At 40.3% G+C, this 19,724-nt stretch overlaps 1 protein-coding gene across 7 annotated transcripts in view; it reads right to left on the bottom strand.

Annotated features, from left to right (window-relative positions):
• Positions 1–3,517: 3,517 nt before the first annotated feature.
• ppat (phosphoribosyl pyrophosphate amidotransferase) overlaps positions 3,518–19,724 on the bottom strand; it is an 89,538-nt gene continuing 73,331 nt past the window's right edge. For all 7 annotated transcript variants that reach the window (XM_069924603.1, XM_069924605.1, XM_069924606.1 and 4 more), the window contains one exon: positions 3,518–4,678. In XM_069924603.1, the coding sequence (XP_069780704.1) occupies positions 4,503–4,678 (176 nt within the window). In that variant the 3' untranslated portion in view covers positions 3,518–4,502. The remainder of the gene's footprint in view (positions 4,679–19,724) is intronic.

The raw sequence follows: 19,724 nt of genomic DNA, 5'->3' as shown, positions 1-19,724 counted from the left end.
TATTCTTTATCCTGCCCTCCTGTGCAGCAGAACCACTCATGGTGCCATGATCTTGGCGACTACTGTCTTCCCCCAATGCACCATCTATGCCAACAGATCCAGAGTGTTGGAGGGAACAGATCACAAGGAACTCCTGCAACTGCTATGCCTATTGGTCACCTATTCTGTCCTTCCTTAGACCATTAAACTGTGGCATGATGAATTCACTAAATGTGTTATCCACAACATTCATGGATGCTCCAAAGTGAATCCATGGAGTCCATCAGAAGCTGTAACTGGTTACACTTTCTGCACACATAGTCATCAGGGACACTGGCAATATCCCTAAGTGCTCACATCATGCTGCAAAAATATAAAGCAGAAAAACAATGGTTAAAGTAAATGTAGATCCCTTGTCAGATGAGAAGGGGAATTAATACAGGTAGCCCGACTTATGACCTATGCAATTTACGACCATCCGTTCATACCACTGAATTTTTTTTAAATTAAAAAAATAAAAATTGCACTGTTTATGTTGCATTTCACAAACTATAATAGGGATACAGGGCATGTAAGAGCCAAAATGTACATATTTACCTTGTTAGTCAGCGTTCTGGGGCTGGGCGCAGCAATCTTGATTCCTGTGCAAATGCGCGAATCTTCGGTAGGCGCATGCACAGTGGGTTGGCGTATTAGAGTTGGGTTGGCACATACGCGAGTTAAGGACACAAATTCAATATCGTCAGTGCACTTAACTCGCATGCATGCACCAACCCAACTCCAATATGTGAACCTACCACGCATACGTGGTGTGTTCAGATTTTGGAGTTCAGTTGTTGGTACATGCGTGAGATTTAAGGATGCGATTTTAATATTGTCATGGCGCTTAACTCTCGCGCATTCGTTAACCCAACTCGCATATGCGAACCCACCAAAGGCTCATGCATGTGCCGACTGAACACTTGTGCATGCGCACAAGAATCAAGATAGCCACGCCCAGCCCCAGAACGCCGACTAACAAGGTAAGTATGAACCAGAAAGTGGAAAGATTTGCAAAGGTTGCTTGACAAACATCCAGAAAACTTTAAGTTGTTATTGTCAAATGTACGATGAAAAAAATTTAATTAAAAAGTTTGCTTTAAGACATCGGTTCTCCATGCACGCGGGCACAATTCAGACTTAAGTCCATTCCGAGATACGTCAGATTCTTCAGTCCCCATTATGGTCATAAGTCTGGAATTTGGTAATGCAGAAATGGCCAAAGCTATAAGTCTGAGCTCATCTCCCATCAGAAGATACACTAAGTAAAGAGCTTGATGAGGTTTGGAAGTAGGAAAAAAATGAACTTTACCTTAGTATTGCTTTCACTTCTCATCTAAGTCCAGTAACCAGCAGCACCTGGACCTGACACCAGCCTATCTCAAAATGGCCACTTGGCTGGAGTCACCCTCCTTTTATATTCACCCTTGAGAAAGACCTCACAGAATACATCAGTGATAGTTTTCTTGAACAGGATGTTACCCAAATTACAAAGGAACTTTGTAATTTTAGATCTCATCCTGTGCAATGAAACAAGTAAAATCACCTTGAATTTAATGTCACGCACGCCATTATGTGAAAAAGTAGCAAAAGGCAGCTGGCTATAGGTTAGTTCACTTAATGTCTGCAGTCAGGAAAATGCTTGGCTCACAGGTGGAACAGGTTATCAAGAAGACAAACAGAATGTTGGCCTTCATTGCTACAGGTCTTTAATTTACAAGCAGCGAGGTTCTGCTACAACTATACAGGGTATTGGCCAATCTGCTCCTAGAATACTTGATGTAGTCCTGGTCCTCTTACTTGAGAAAAGGTATACTAGATTTGGAGGCAATGCAGAGCTTTACCAGTAGATTCTGGAGATGAGAGATCAAGAGGCTTGAGACTATTCTCCAGAGGAATGAAAAGGGATCTTATAAAAACATAAAATTATCAAAAGGGATATATAAAAAAAGTTGTTTCCACTAGTAGGTGGAACTAGAACTAGCAGAAATAGCCTCAAGATTCAGGAAGTAGATTTAGGATGGAGATGAGAAGGACCTGCTTCTCCCAGAGACAGAATCTGTGAAATTCTATGCCCATGAGAACAGTAGAGGCTGCCTCATTAAATGTATTGAAGGCATATTTGGATTGATTTTTGCATTGGAAGAGAATTAAGGGTATGGGACAGAAGGTAGGTAGGTGAAGCTGAGTTCATGTTCAGATCAGCAAACTTGCTACATGGCTCAATGCCCCAATACCTGTTCCTATTTTTTCATGTACTTATGATTTTCTTTTCTTTTACCAATAGTCAATATTACAAATCAGATACATATTGGAACACGTGGAATTCCAGAAACTTTATAAGTACAAATATTTATCAATTCATCTTATTAATTTTCAGTAATGATAATGGGTCAAAGCCAACTTCAGTAGTACTTAAGGGGCATATTGAGCCCACTATTTAAATCAATAGACAATAGACAATAGGAGCTGGAGTAGGCCCTTCGGCCCGTCGAGCCAGCACCGCCATTTTACAGATCATGGCTAATCACTACCATCTGTACCCCTTTCCAGCCTTATCCCCATAACCCTTAACTCCTTTGCCCACTAGAGTCTTATCTAACTCTCTTTTGAACATAATCAGCGAATCTGCCTCTACCACCCTCTGTGGCAGAGCATTCCACAGATTCACACTTCTCTGGGTAAAAAAATGTTTTCTCATCTCCGTCCTAAAGGGCCTACTCTGTATTCTTAAACTATGCCCTCTAGTCCTCGTCTCCCCCATCATTGGGAACAAGTAATCCGACTTCACCCTGTCTATCCCCCTGATAATTTTGTATACCTCAATCATGACCCCCCTCATCCTTCTAAACTCCATCGGATACAAGTCCAGTTTTTCTAGCCTTTCAGCATATGTCAACCCTGCCATCCCTGGAACTAACCTTGTAAATCTGCGCTGCACACCCTCTATAGCTAGTATGTCCTTCCTCAAAATTGGAGACCAGAACTGGACACAATACTCCAGGTGGGGTCTCACCAGGGCCCTGTACAAATGCAGAAGGGCATCTCTGTTCCTATACTCCAATCCCCTCTTTATGAAAGCCAACATGCTATTAGCCTTCTTCACAGCTTTCTGAACCTGCATGCTAGTCTTCAGTGACCGGTGAACAAGTACTCCCAGATCCATTTGCTCCTCCCCACTCCCTAGCTTGTCTCCATTTAAATAATACTCAGCTTTCCTATTATTGCCCCCAAAATGGATAACCTCACATTTGCTTAGATTGAACGTCATCTTCCATTCAGCAGCCCACTCCCCCAACCTGTCCAAGTCCCTCTGCATTTTCCTGACATCCTCCTCACACCCCACACCGCCACACCGTTATTTTTATACAAGACAAAGACAGCATTACATTCTTAATGTACAATGATTAATAACTGATATTCTAAATTCAATACAGGGTTTTGACAGCTTCACTTTACCAAACAAGGAAAATCCTTGCAATGAAGAATAAAAGGCAGCTTTAATTTAATTTTTAATTTAGTCATACAACACGGTAAGAGGCACTTCTTGCCGATGAGCTAATGCCGCCCAAGTACTCCAATTAACTTAAAACATCTGGGAGGAAACCGGAACACCTGGAGAAAAGCTATGTAGACATGGGGAGAATGTTCAAACTCCTTACAGACAGCATGCCACCCTATTTGATTTGATAGCTATAGACAATCCCATTACTTGTGTTACTTTTGCATTAAAGTTAAATGGCCAGTTCCATAAAGCTTCTTTCAAATTATGTAGCACCCTTTGTTAATTTAAGTAGATAATTAATCAAGAGTATTTGGACATCAAATGTATCACCAAATGCTTAACTCCAAGGAAGGAAGTCAAAAATTTTTAAAACAAAAAGAAACTCTTCAAAATCCCTGCATCAACTTCACCACGACCTTGATCTCATGACAAAAGACCACAGTATGCCAACGTGACAATATGCTACATTGCAAAATTTAGCCACGTCAGTTATGGATAAAAACAATTGAAACAGAACAATAAAAACATATTAAAATACATACAAACATTTACCAAGGTCATTCCAAAATCTTCTGGAATTGTTTTTCCGTAAAAAGTTTAATTATGCCATCATTTTCAAAATATTTTTGACAATAGTTAAAAATATTGATTTGGTTGATGTACTCTTCCAATAAATGCAATTCATTTGACTATGTTCCAGAAACAAGCGAGATCTGTCAAAATGTCTACAATAAAGTAATGCACACTTCCAAAGAACCACGGAAGTGCCAAATAAATGCAATTCAGGATGTATTTGTGCGTGTTTAATGTAATTAATTCTGATACCACAAAGAAAGTTGGGAAATAAATGCCTGGGAGGTGAAAATATATTGAAAAAAAAACCATGCGGATGTTGTCCTGAGCACAACATGTTTTTAGAAGATGACTTTAAATCCAAAAAAAATCATCAAATAATGACATCTACATAATTGAGGCAACTTTACCATTCAAGTTCTACAGGGTACTTTCCTGTAAGACAAGCAGTACAGTGACCCATTTGTCTCGTTGAATTTTTGTAATTTTCAGTATTTAGTATGGAATTTGGTTGCCTCTTGATTCCCTCTTGTACAGCCGATATCAATCCATCAACAGAGAGATAAATCACACTATCTGCGCCTTCAAAACAAAAGGAAAACAACAGTTTACACCTTTATGAACTTCACGAAGCCTTTTGATAATCTGTTAGGTCATTTTATGACAACTACAGTAAAACCTCGTTAGAACACAGTAGTTGGGGGTCCAAGATTTTGTTACAGCCAAGTTGCGGAACTGATGCATAAATGTCAGAGTGCCCATGGATAATCAAACCCAAATATTACCAGTTTTTGAAGGATCTGCTATCTATAACTAACAATTTCAATGAAAGAAAGCAAGCGAATTCTTTTAATATTGGTATTCTGAATTTTAATCAACATATTTGCAAAGTTTGGGGTCCACAGACACCCGCGCTATAATCGATTCTGCAGATTAACGAATCGCGTTCTAACGAGGTTTCACTGTATATAAATAAAAGCTGCAGCACTTTCACAATGGGAATCATGTACAATATGACCAAAGGAACGAAATGAAAGTTTTATTCATTCAGAATTAATGATAGTCTCAAATCTAAACTATACAGCAGGTCTATCAATAAATAAGTAAATACAAATTCAAGGAAATAGTAACTTAGATAAACTTATATTAAAAAATAGAAATATACATTGAAGGCAACTTCACAACTCAAGCTCAATAGGATACATTTTCTGTGGGATAGTCAAACCGCAATTAATTTGTCTCAAACTTTCTTTGGTAACTTTGAGGTTTAATTTGGCATGGAAATTGTTCAAGAAATACTGCATTCAATAAGTTGTTGCATTTTTTTTTGAGCACCAAATGTCAGACTATCCAGTAAGACTGCCTTTTTTAAGCAGCAAAATGGAGAAAATAATCTTTCTTTTTATCATTAAAATCCTTTCATTTCCCTTCTTCAGATGCCCTTTACAACCAAATCTCCCAATGCAAGACCATTACCACAAATTATTAACACCTATAGTAGACACATCTAATATATATTTGTGCATACATGTCTGTCAGTTTGTCTGTTTTCTATGTAAAATAAGCTGGAGCACTCTAGAAATGTCCAAGGAGGTTCAGTAGGGGTAACATTTGATGCTGAATGTCATGACCACATTGAATTTAACATTTAAGGTCATGTGAAGTTCAAAAGTTTAAAAAAAAGAACTTGCTCCAGGATCACCTGAATTAGTTACAGTGCTGTGCATCAATGTAGATTCAGAATAAAAACAAGTGGCTAAACCCAGTTCAATATGCGTCCAAAAAAGCAGAACATTGGCAGAAGCTCTTCACGAACCCGTAGAGTTAGACAAAGGGGAAAGCAAGAGACAGCAGAGGAACATCAGTCTCGCCTCACTGTTGGTGCTTCCAGTCTTGCAAGGAGCAGGCAGCAGGAAAGAAGAGCAGTGATATGCCCAGCTCAGTGCTCAGACATCCAGTTAGGCAAGGGGCAGGCGGTGGGAAACAGAACAGCAACACCAGGGCTGCCTCAGTGCTCAGGCCTCCAGACAAACAAGGAGCAGACAGCAGGAAACTGAGGAACAATGACGCCAGGCATTCCATGAGCAGACAACAAGAGACTGCTGAGGAAGGACAAGCAAGAGTTCAAGCAATGCGAACAAAGGCCCCCTGCCGAAGAGCAGCACCATTTACTACATCCAACCTGCTAAAAGCTGCATTCAATTACTCGGATGACATTGAGTATTCTTCCATTAGTGGAGTTATAATTGGATTCATGTCAGAGATATGCCAACATAGTGGAGCAAAGAAGTGGAAAGGTGAAATGCCATCATCTCTGTTACAAAGAATATAAAAGTTGTGTTTGAAAAAATAATATTTATGCAGAATTACCATGAAGCCTTTTGGGTACAGGTAGTCCCCAACTAACGGCCATAATTGGGACCACCAGGTTGGTCATTGCATGAGATTGGTCGTAACTCAGGGACGTCGGGCTGCTGCCGGGAATGGGAACCTCGGGTTGCCATGGGAACCGGGTTGCCGTGGGGAATGGGGACCACTGGTTATGGTACTTTTAATATACAATATGTACTTGTACAGTAGTTTTAATAAAGATTTTAAAAAATTGGTCGTATGTGTGGGTGGACGTAACTCATGTAAGTCGGAAATTGAGGACTACCTGTATTTTGTTTCAACCATTTAGTCAACAACTGAGTATTTTATTTCCCGGGCAACGCTGGGTATCCTGCTAGTTATAAATAAATACAAATATATACATTAATTCTAACACAAAACACATCACTTTTTAAAATTGAGAGTAGGAATTAACGTTTCCAAAAATTTGATTCACCTCAGCATTTTTATCCAAGTTCAAAAAGAAAATTACATGAAAAAGTTACACTCCAGAAGCTGGAAGTGTTTTCATAAGAGAGCTCGGGATAATACGAAGAAAGCATGTTCCTGTTAGAGTGAAGGATAAGGCTGGCAAGGTTTGGGAACTAGAGAGATCGAGGATCTGGTCAGGGAAAAGGAGGCACGTCATGAAGTGAAGTGATTAATTTGAGCAGTAAGGAGGATATAAGAGTTCACTTAAGAGGTAAGTTATTCTATTATTGATAAATTAACCTGGAATTATAAACTGGGAGGATTAAAGCTCCCAGACTTTAAATATTACTGGGCAACTCAAATTAAGTTCATCACTTCTCTCTTTGACAGAGGAGACAAGTCTTCTTGGGTACAATTGGAACTGCATAAGGTTGGTGGTTCTTTGATTTTGTTTGTTTTGTAACTCCATGATGATTGAAAATACTTGGGCAAGCCATGAAAACAAGGAGGGAGTATGAAGTAGCTCTGGCAGATAAGGTTCAGGAGAATCCCAAAAGATTCTACAATTATATTAAGGGCAAAAGATTGACAAAGGAAAGAATAGGGCCTCTTAAAAGATCAAAAAGTTTGTCTACATGTGAAGCCACAGGAAACTGATGGGGGGGGAGGGTGGGGGGGGAAACAGGTCTTATATTTGCCATGGAGCAAGACAAGGAGGCTAGGAAACTCGTGGAAGTAAATAACAATTTCTGAAGAGAATTCACATTACAGAAGATGTTGAAGTTCTTAAAACATACAAAGATAGATAAATTCCCCAGGGCTTGATCAAATGTATTATGGGAAGCTAGGGAAGAAATTACATGAGCCCTGACTGATTTTGCCTCATCATTAGGCATAGGTGAGATGCCATAAGAGCATAGTGGTTAATGCTTGCCCTCATTTTAAAAAGGCTGCAGGTATATAGCCAAGGGAACGGCCAATGAATTTAATGGAAGCCGTGGGTCAGTTACTGGAAGGGATCTGAGAGACAGGATCTGCTTGTGTTTGAAAAAGCAAGGATAAGTTCCCTGCTGGTGGTGAATGGAGTAGGACAGATTGTTAACTGCTCCTAGCCTGTTAGCTCCCAAGCTATATTTCAATCTATAATGTCCTTAATTTGGAAGTCATGGCTAATATCTATTCCTCTTCTTTCTCCAACTTGTTTAACATCTATCCATAATATCTCAATCTGCCAAAGCTAGAAAAAAAGGAGGAAGCCTCTTCTGAGGAAGATTTTTCAACTCTGTTGAAACATGTCAAAGACTTGACTAAGGACTTCAAAAAAGAGATTAAAGATATCAAAACCACCTTTAGTCAAGTTGCTGGAAATATCAAGGAAATACTGCAACATATAAATGAGCATGACTCTAAGATTCAGGAGATGAATGAATTTATGCAGCTTCATGATCATCTGCTGAAAGATTTGCAACGGGACAATTCAGAGCTGATGAAGTCCAATGATTTATTATTGAAAAAAGTTGTAGGTTTGGGAGCAAGGAGCAGAAGGAATAACTACAGCATCACCTACGGCTCCTAGAACGCTTCCACCAGTGTTGTCTCCGCTCCATCCTCAACATTCATTGGAGAGACTTCATCTCCAACATCGAAGTACTCGAGATGGCAGAGGCCGACAGAATCGAATCCACGCTGCTGAAGATCAAACTGCGCTGGGTAGGTCACGTCTCCAGAATGGAGGACCATCTCCTTCCCAAGATCGTGTTATATGGCGAGCTCTCCACTGGCCACCGAGACAGAGGTGCACCAAAGAAGAGGTACAAGGACTGCCTAAAGAAATCTCTTGGTGCCTGCCACATTGACCACCGCCAGTGGGCTGATATCGCCTCAAACCGTGCATCTTGGCGCCTCACAGTTTGGTGGGCAGCAACCTCCTTTGAAGAAGACCGCAGAGCCCACCTCACTGACAAAAGACAAAGGAGGAAAAACCCAACACCCAACCCCAACCAACCAATTTTCCATTGCAACCGCTGCAACCGTGTCTGTCTGTCCCGCATCGGACTTGTCAGCCACAAACGAGCCTGCAGCTGACATGGACATTACCTCTCCATAAATCTTCGTCCGCGAAGCAAAGCCAAAGAAGAGAAGAAGATTTGGGGATGAAATGTTGCCAACCACCCTGAAATTGACAGAGTTCACCACTCAGTTAATCGCAAACCTGTTCCTGGTTTGAAGCCCCAATCAATTATCCTTTGCTTCTATCACTTCCAGGTGAAAGGCCTACTTTTAAAAGAATCGCAAAGCAGAGGCACCCTGAATTATCACTTGCAGACCTTCAGGATCATGGACGATAATCCACCTGAAGTAATGAAAGAGCGAACTGCCTACAAGGATGTGGTATCTTAGTTATACAAAGCCGGTTTTCGACCTTCATTATATCCAGTGAAATTCACCATACATATACATCCATTTATTACTTTCTCATCGATAAACAATTAATTCCAACTGTTGATCCTTGTAATTATGCAAGTATAATAATTTCTGACCATTCTCCAGTTGTATTATCTTTTAATATCCCAGACTTACCTAAGACTACTAGACAATGGCGATTTAATCCTCTTTTATTATCTCACTCTGACTTTTTGGAATTTATGAAAGATCAAATCATTTTTTTTAAATGGTTTCTGAAATAATAGTCTGGGATGCCTCTAAAATTTTTATTAGAGGTCAAATTATTTCCTATTGAGCTAATCTTAGAAGGAAGGCACACTCAGAGAGATGGCTTGGCTGCTAAATTAAATCTTATTGACCATCAATATGCTACATCCTCGAAACCTGAGCTTTTTAGAAATAGGGTTGAATTTAAAACTAGATTTGATTTATTACTTACTTATCCTATACAAGCCCAGTTCTTAAAATCTACATCTAAATATTATGACCATGGGGATAAGGTTGGTAAACTTTTAGCAAGTCAAATTAAAAGCAAGATTATTAAATATCTGACAGTGAACTCTCTAGAAATCATGCTGAAATAAATTCTACTTGCATCAGTTTTATTCTAAATTATATAGTTTTGATCTTCTCAAGATTGAATTTCAATATGGAAATTTTTTTAGACAAACTGACAATCCCTTCAGTCTACTCAGATAACAAAGTTAAATTGGAGCAGCCTATCTCACAGCAGGAGATTGCAGCAGCTATTAACTCTTTACAGTCCGGTAAAAATCCTGGCCCGGATGGTTCCCAGCGGAGTTTTATAAATCATTTTCTTATTTATTGACACCTTACTTGGATTTGGTTTTTACTCAATCTTTAAAAAGTGGACAATTACTGCAAACTTTTTATGAAGCTACTATTTCTCTTATTCTTAAAAATTATAAGGATCCATTACTCTTATAGACCAATCTCTCTTTTAAATTTTGATGCTAAGATTTTATCTAGGATTCTAGCTTCAAGGTTACAACATATCATGCTTCTAATAATTTTTGAGGATCAGATGGGATTTATCATAGGACATTAATCACAATTCAATGTTCGGCGATGTTATTTATTCTCCTACTATCTCGTCTTCAGAATGTATTCTCTCTATAGATGCTGAAAAAGCATTTGATAGGAGTGAGTGGAGATATCTTTATTGTGTATGGCAGAAATTCAACCTAGGTTCCCGATTTGTTAATTGTACTAAATTAATATATCCATCCCCTACAGCTTCAATTTTTTTCTAATTCAATTAAATCTAAACCTCAAACTATTTTGGGGAACTAGAAAGGGTTCACTCTTATTTAATTTGGCTTTAGAGCCGCTATCATTGGCTTTTCGGAAATCAGCTGAATCAGGAATCTCTAGAGCTGGAACTATCCATAAAGTATCTCTTTATGCTGATGATCTTCTACTATATATACACCAGTATATCCAATCCTGACAATTCAATTCCAAAGATCTCACCACTTCTCAATCAATTTGGTCAATTCTCAGGTTACAAATTGAACTTGCAGAAGAGTGAATTATTCCCATTGGATTCTTCCAGCTTTTTTGACCATTCTATCCCTTTTAAAATTGTTAGAAACCAATTTAATTATCTAGGTATTACTATTATTAGAAAGATCACTAACTTGTTTAAGGAAAATTTTCTTATCATGTTAAGAAATCCTTATCTCAATGGTCTCCTTTTTTGGTGACATTAATAGGGAGGGATAATATTATTAAGATGAATATCCTGCCTGTTTTTATATGATTAACTCCTTAATCTTTTTTTTTGATTAATCAGATTCACTTATTTCCTCTTTTTTATGGAAAAATAAGCATCCCATTTTAAAAAATTCTTCAAAATACTAAAAGTAATTAATGGCGGCTTGGGCATTACCTAATTTAAAACTTTATTATTGGGCAGTGAAGATTAGATTTGTGGCGGCCCACAACAGCAGAGATCGGGCTGGCAAAACGCATGGTAATAAACAGTGGCACAACTCACTAACACGACCCCTAGCATAGCGAACCGGAGCGGTTGGAAGCTGGGGCAGTACAAGATCAGCAGCCCTAAAATGGTGCTGGACAGGCTGCCCAGCTAACAGAGCCACACCAGGCTGCGGTAGAAGGGTATTCATATGCAAGAATGTTCCCACGGGAGGAAATCCTTATTATGTTATTCATGCAGCTGATGTCAGCCAATCAACCTATCGGCGGGAACTCCAACTGTATTGGGATTTTCAGCCTCAATAAACTCAGAGCTTAACCTCCCACACTGCACGTGCGAACGTGTGTGTGTCTTTCTTCGTAGCAGACGGCTACAGATTTATCATTATTTGGAAACATCATAATGAATATTCAGGTGCCTCAAGATGGAATGACTGAGAGATGAAATCCATTAACCTTATCTCAATTCTTGGAGCACATTTGCCTTTTTTACTCTCCAAGTTAACTTATTAATTTTAGTTAGACATGCTTTGTGTATTTGGTTCCAATTTAGAAAGCATTTTGGTTATCATAGATTTTTATTAATTAGTCCAATTTTACATATAACCATATAACCATTTACGGAGCGGAAACAGGCCATGTTGGCCTTTCGAGTCCGCACCGGTTCACTGATTTTGTGCGCCCTCTTCAGGCAATGGTCCCGGTGGGTTTGGCCCTCGAATTCCAACTTCCGTGGCTGAATTCTTGGCAAACTCCAAGAGTCTCTTTTACACCAGGGATATTTTACAGTGACCTTCATTTCGTAAATCCTTTTTTTTAAAACCTTTGGTTCAAGATATTGGATATACTCAATTCACCAGATTAAGTATTCGGTCTTTCTTGGACTTATATGTAGACCAAAACTTTACCTCTTTTGAGCAATTATCTGCATTTAAATTAAATTAAATTGTTTCACTATTTACAGATTAGGATCTTCTTAAACTCCTTAATGTTGAGGCTTCCCCAAGATTTAGATTTTAATCAAATCTGGAAAGTATACAATTTTACACCTAATCAGAAAGGACTCCTTTTAGCCCTTTATGAATTACTTTTAAGATCTTGTGATAGTTCTTTATCTAAAATAAAGAAAGTTTGGGAACATGACTTTCGACAACCTGTTTCCTGAAGATACATGAGATTCTATTTTGAAAAATGTACATTCATCCTCTCTCTAATCTAGACATTCCTTCTTACAATTTAAAGTAGTCCATAGGGCCCAATATTCCAAAGTTCAATTAGCTAAATTTTATCCTAATATATCTTCTAAATGTGATAAGGTAAATAATGTACCTCAGAAAGGTACATTATTTCATGTTTTTTGGTTATGTCCCTCCCTCTGTAACTACTGGAAAGTGGTATTTAGTACACTATCGTTAATTCTTGATATAAATCTGTCTCTGAGCCCTTTTCTGGCTATTTTTGGAATGAGGGGACCAGTGGACATAATTTTGTCTCCATCTCAATGCCATGTTGTTGTTTTTGCTTTTCTGATTGCTAGTCAGCACATTTTGCCACAGTAGAAAGATCTTGTCCCTCCCACACATGCACAATGGTTGCTGGATTTGACGCTGTCCCTTTCTCTAGAGAAAAACAGGTATTTAACTACCAACACAAATACTATTTTTTTTTTCTCTCTTTGGGGTTTGTTTATCAATTATTTTCAAAATTTATAGATCAAAAAATTTTGGTTTTCATTTATTTATTTCTTTTTCACTTCCTTTTTTTCTGATCCTATTAATATTGAAATTAGTAATTGACACTTGACTTTGATAATAATTGCTCAAACAATAGGTTGGGGTTAGAAATTAAATTAGTTATAGACTTTTTTCCTCTTTTTTTAAAAATCAATAACATGTATCTTGTTTATCATTGCTTACTATCTGTAATTTTAATTTACTGTTACCTGAACATTATATCATATGTATCTGATATTTTTTTCAAAAACCGATAAAAAGATTGAAAAAAGAAAGGCAAGGATTGATTAGACGTAGTCAACATGGTTTTGCCATGTGGAAATAGTGTTTTATGAACTTGCTTGAGTGTTTTGAAGAGGTGACCAAGAAGATTGATGAGGGCAGGAGAGTAGATGTTGTCTACATTGAGTTTAGCATGGCTTTTCAAAAGGTGCCACATAGTTCAGAAGGTCAGATCACATGGGATCCAGTGTGAGCTGACCAACTTTATACTGAATTGGCTTACTGGTAGAAGACAAAGGGTGGACGTGGAAGGTTATTACTCAACAAAGTGGTGCTGCAGGGATCAGTGTTGGTTCTACAAATGCCTGTCGTCAAAATAGTGGGCATGGTTAGTAAATTTGCAGATTACAATAAAATTTGTAGTATACTGGTGTAATGGAGGAGTTAGACCAGCTTATGCACGAAGGGATGAAGTTGCATCAGAAGACAGTCTAAATTCCACCATGGGGGCCAGGGATGCAGTCGAATCGGAAGACACAATCTAATTTACACCATGAGACCCAGAGATGCAGTTGTCTTTTGTTGGTCACAGACTGTCAGGAGACCTTGAAATTAATTAAATAATTTATTCAAAGAGATTAGCTATGAGTAAACAACTTTTGGGTAATACAAGCCATGGACCCACTGCTGAAGTTTGAGACTCTCCAAGAGGTGGTAACATCTCTCAGCAAGAAGAACTTCTAGACTCCAACCAATGTCCCGGTTGGGGGAGGTGGAGAAGCTGGCTACTGGCGCCCAGACAACTATGACAAGTGTGCAGTCGTTGCCTCGCTTCGGCAGTTGGGACGAGTCCAGGCGTTGATAAGTATAATTGGGAAGGGCTTGCATATTGTAGTTTGAATTCAGCTTTAGATTTAGTAATAAAGACTTGTATAAACTGAAGTGCTCTCGGTGTGTGTGTGTCTGTTTTCTTTCGGTAGCTCAAACACTGTGACCAATCTAAAATGAACCAAGTGAGAGGTACATTTGTAGTATACTGGACAATAAAGATTACCTAAAGATTACAATAGGACCTAAATGAGCTGGGGAAGTGATTCAAAGAATGGTGGATAAAATTTAACTTTGATAAGTGTTGAGAGTTGCACTTTGGTAGTTTAAACCTGGGTGGGATTTACAAGTGAATGGTTGTGCCATGAGGAGTGTAGTGGAACAAGTTGCTTCAGGATATAGGTGCATACTTCCACGAAAGTGGCGACACAGATACATATGGTGTTGAGGAAGGCATGTGACGTGCTTGCCTTCAGGGTATTGAGTACAGGAACATAATGTTACAGCTGTACAAGACATTAGTGAGGTAACACTTGAAGTATTGTGGCACTTTTAGTCACCATGCTATTGAAAGGATAATAAGCTGGAAGGGTGCAGAAAAGATTCATGAGAATGTTCATGAGACTGCTTGGCTTATACTATAAGGATAGGCTGAATAGGTTAGGATATTTATCCCTGAATTTTGATACATCTGCACATTTGGCTGATGAAAAAATTCTCATCAGTCATAATTTTCTATTTGACAAGTTCAAAAATATTTCTCTTTCTAAACAATGCTTACATTGACCAAATGTAAAATAGCTCAGAGTGAGCAATACATTCAGAGGCCCTGGAAATAGACCACATGCATTCAACTAAACTGCCTTCTCTATGATTGGACAGATGAATTTCAAAGATAAAATCTCCAAGCCCATGATTGATCTAAAAATTGTCCATGGTCACAAAATAAGATCATCAGTTATGAGATATGAACATATTAACCCAGAGATAGAAGCCACTATAGGAAAACCCAAGCACACGAACCATGTCTGCTGGAATATAGATGAATATTACTGTATATTGAGAAGGTGGTAATTATTACAACCAAAAGAATGCTGTTAATTTGGTTAGTCAGGCACAAAGGACCTAAAGCTGTAGATTGACGATTGAGGTTGTACATTTGTCTAAACGTGTCATAGAAATGATCATTTTGGGCATAGATATTGATATCTATTTATTGCTATCTTAGTTAAAATGGTGGAGTTAATTATTGTTATTTTCATTAATGTATTTGGCTTAATTATTGCTTATTTTTCTATCAATCTTTACCAGGGAATAAAAAACAGCTTACTTCAGACAATTAAAATAAGTGTTATTGTTGTGTAAATATCAATATGGTGGATTCATTTCCCTCCACTTAAATGAATTCTTGAGCCCAATTTAAAATCAAACGACTTGGCAGCCAAAGATCTGAGTGGCATGGTTGGCTTAATGGTTAGTGTATTGCTATAACAGCACTGGCAACCCGGGTTCAAATCCAGTGCAGTCTGTAAGAAGTTTGTGCTCCCAACCTTCAAAACACATAGGTGTTGTAGGTTAATTGGGATATTTGGGCAGCGTGGGCTGGAAGGGCCTGTTACCATGCTGCATGTCTAAAAAATCTTAAATTTTTGTAGACATAGAGCAGTCACAGACCCTTCCAGCCCACAAGCCCATGCTGCCGAATTACACCCAATTAACATAGAAAATAGATCATGACAGCATAGTACAGGCCCTTTGGCCCTCGATGTGGTGCTGACTCATATATTCCGAAAAAAAGTACTAAACCTTCCCTATCCCGTTACCCTTCACTTTTCCTCCATCCATGTGCCTGTCTAAGAGTGTCTTAAATGCTCCTAATGTTTAAGCCTATACCACCATCGCTGGCAAGGCATTCCAGGCATCCACAACTCTGCATAAAAAAAATGTAACCTGATTACTCCTCTAAACTTCCCTCCCTTCATTTTATACATTTGTTGTTTGCTATTCCTGCCCTGGGAAACAGCCATTGTCTGTCCACCCTATCTATGCCTCTCATAATCTTGTAGACCTTCGGTAAATCAACTCTCATCCTTCTATGCTCCAAAGAGAAAAGTCCCAGCTCTGTCAACCTTGCCTCATAAGACTTGTTTTCCAATCCAGGTAACATCCTGGTAAATCTTCTCTGCACCCTCTTTGGAGCTTCCACATCCTTACTATAATGAGGTGACCAGAACTGAACACAATACTCTAAGTAGTTACAACATGACCTCTCTACTCCTGCACTCAATCCCCCATTAATGAAGACCAGCATCCCAAAGGCCTTCTTAGCTATCCTATTGACCCGTGTGGCAACCTTGAGGTATGGATTTGAACCCCAAGCTCCCTCTGTTCAACCACACTCCTAAGTAACTGCATATTAACCCTGTACTCAACCTTCTGGTTTTTCCTTCCAAAATGCATCACCTTGTACTTATCCAGATTGAACTCCATCTGCCACCTTTCCGCCCATCTGTGCATCCTCCTCAAAAACTTCAATTACACTCGTGAGGCTCTACCTTTCCTTCACAAAGCCATGCTAACTATCCTTGAGTAGAATGCACTTTTCCAAATGTTATAGATCCTATGAATCCTCTCCAATAGTTTGCACAACACTGATGCAAGAGTCACCATCTATAATTCCCAGGTTTCTCACTATTACCTTTTTTTAAACAAGGGGACTACATTTGCTATTTTCCAATCCCTCCGGCACCTCCCCTGCCTCCCAAGAGGACTGAAAATCATAGCTACTCCCCCCTGCTATCTCTTCTCTCACTTCCTACAGCAACGTGGGATACATCACATTCGGCCCCGTGGACATCAATCTTGATGTTTTTAAGATCCAAAACTTCCTTTTCCTTAATCTCTACATTGTCCAGCACACAAGCCTGTTCTATTCTAACCTCACCCTGATCAAGGTCCTTTTCTCTTGTGAATACTAAAGCAAAGTATTCATTTAGGTCCTCCGCAACCTCCTCCCCCCTCAGGCACGATTTCTTCTTTCTCCTTCAGCGGTCCTACCTTCATTCTCGTCATCGTTCTGTACTTCATATATACATAGAATGCCTTGGGGTTCTCTTTAATCCTACATGCCAATTCCTTCTCATGCCCCCTTCGAGCTCTCCTAAATCCTTTTTTAAGCTCCTTCCTGGTTACCACATACTTTTCATAAGCCCTCCAGGTTTCCTGCTTCCTACATCTAATATATGCTTCCTTCTTCCTTTTAACTAGTTGCATCAATTGTTTCATGAGCCACGGTTCCCTTTTCCTAACATCTTTTTGCTTGTGGCAATGGGACAAATCTCTCCTGAACCCAGCACAAGTGGTCCCTAAACTTACTCCACATTACTTCTGTGCTCTCACCCTTCAACAACTGTTCCCTGCCTCATCCCTTCGTAATTAGCCCTTCCCCTATTAATCACTTTCCCATTTTGTTTTTATCCTTTTCCATAGTTATACTGAAGCTCAGGGAGTTGTGGTCATTCTCACCATAGAACGAGAGGTCCATCACCTGACCCGTTTCATTACCCAGAACAAGATCCAGTATGGCCTCTCCTCTCGTCAGCCAGTCCACATTCTGTGTCAGGAATCGTCCTTGAACACGTCTGACAAATTCGGCCCCATCCATCCCTCTTGCAGTCAGGAGGTGCCAGTCAATACAGATAGACCCCAAATTGCGATGCTCTGACTTCCAATATTTGGAAGTTACCATCATCAGCGCCTGTTTTGAATAAAGGCAAGTTGGGGTATACCTGTATCAACACGATTGATTTTCCTTCTCTGAAGGAAATGCTTCCATCAATATATGGTTATATAGTTAAATCAGCACATGCAGATCGCTTCCCACCACCACCATCCCCGCTGAGCGTCATCATTTTGGTGCTCCTCTTGCAATGACACCAAGGAAACGTGCTTTGATGGGCCCAATCCGGATTTTAAAAAAAGGTGATTAGAAACACATGCACAGATTGATGTTGCTGGGGAGGGAGAGAGAGTGACAGTAATCTGTGCTTGTGTTCCAAATCACAAAGTAGGTTGCGAGGTTACACTACTGCCCCTAGTTACCCAGTGCCATGAAAAGATGGTGAGTGAGGGAGAGTGTATGCTGAGAGCATGGTCATCTTGCTCACCTTCCCACTAAAAAAATGGGGGGGATAGATCGGACGGTGGGAGGGAGAGGAAAGATGATTGTGTCTCCCTCCAGCGAGTTGCATGCAGCCTTTTTGGAACTGTGGAGTTCTTGGTTGCCAATGCACCATGGCCATGGGGATCAAACTGTAACATGTGAATAAAGGTTTTAGTGTCCTCTCCCCGACTACCCACACATCTGAGCTCCCAACCATGGGTCCTCAGTTCTGGAGGACGCAGATGTTTGCTGAAGAAAGCCAGCGGCCACCAACTTCCTTTGATCTGGTACTCCAGAATTCCGCCGATCACCGTTCCTGAGACATCCATTGTCAGGGCCATTGGAGCGTCTAATCTGGGATGTGCTAGGAGAACGGCGTCTGTCAGGACTACATTGGCCTTCACGAAGGCTTCTGCTGACTCCTCGCCCCAGGTGATGTCCTTCTCCTTGCCAAGGGCTGCATGATCTGGGCAGTTGAGGGGATGAACCTGCGATAGAAATTGATCATCCCCATGAATACCTGTAGTCCCTTGGTCATGTTGGGTCTGGGGAACTTTCCTATGGCCTCCATTTTATTGGGTAGCGGTGTGGCTCCTTCCCTAGTTATCATATGGCCCAGGAAGTCAATGGCCTCCAATCTGAACTGGCATTTGGTTGGGTTGATCGTCAGGCAGAACTTACTCAGTCGGGTGTAGAGGTTGCAGAGGTGCACTATGTGTTCCTGTTAGTTCCTGCTCGCCACCAGGATGCTGTCCAGGTGCATGAAGGTGCTGTCCAGTTATCGGCCCACTGCGTCCATGAGTCGCTGTGAGTCTGTGTGGCATTCTTTAGTCCGAACGGCATTTGGAGTAATGCAAAGAGGCTGAACGGGGTAATGATAATGGCCTTGGGGATATCATCGGGGTATACTTGGATCTGATGATATCCCTGCACGTGGTCCACCTTGGAGAAGATCCTTGCTCTGTGCAGGTTAGCTGCAAAGTTCTGGATGTGCAGCACGGGGTAGTGATTTGGTGTTGTTGCCTTGTTGAGCCAGCGGTAGTCGCTGCATGATCTCCAGCTTCCAGTTGCTTTGGGTACTGTATGTAGGGGAGAAGCCAATGGGCTGTCCGACCACCGTATGATGCCAAGCTTCTCCAGCTTCTTGAATTCCTTCTTCACCAGCTGGAGCTTTTCTAGAGGAAGGTGTCTTGCCCTTGCGTGGAGCGACAGGCCCTGGGTCAGGATGTGGTGCTATACTCCATGTCAAGGCATCACTATGGTGAATTGGGGGGTGAGCACTGCAGGGAACTCGGCCAGGACCCTGGTGTACTCGTTATCCGATCCCTGTATGGAGTGGAGCTGGAGTGCTGGGAGTCTGGCGTCTTTGAAGGATTGAAAAATCTTGATGTGGACCAGTCTCCTTCCCTTGAGGTCCATTATCAGGCTATGGGCGCGCAGGAAATCTGCCCCAAGAAGCGGCTGCTCCACTACG

The sequence above is a fragment of the Narcine bancroftii genome, chromosome 3 (genome assembly GCF_036971445.1).
Source record: "Narcine bancroftii isolate sNarBan1 chromosome 3, sNarBan1.hap1, whole genome shotgun sequence".
Lineage (NCBI taxonomy): Eukaryota > Metazoa > Chordata > Chondrichthyes > Torpediniformes > Narcinidae > Narcine > Narcine bancroftii.
The sequence above is the reverse complement of the archived record's forward strand: the minus strand, read 5'-3'. Positions and strand labels throughout refer to the sequence as shown.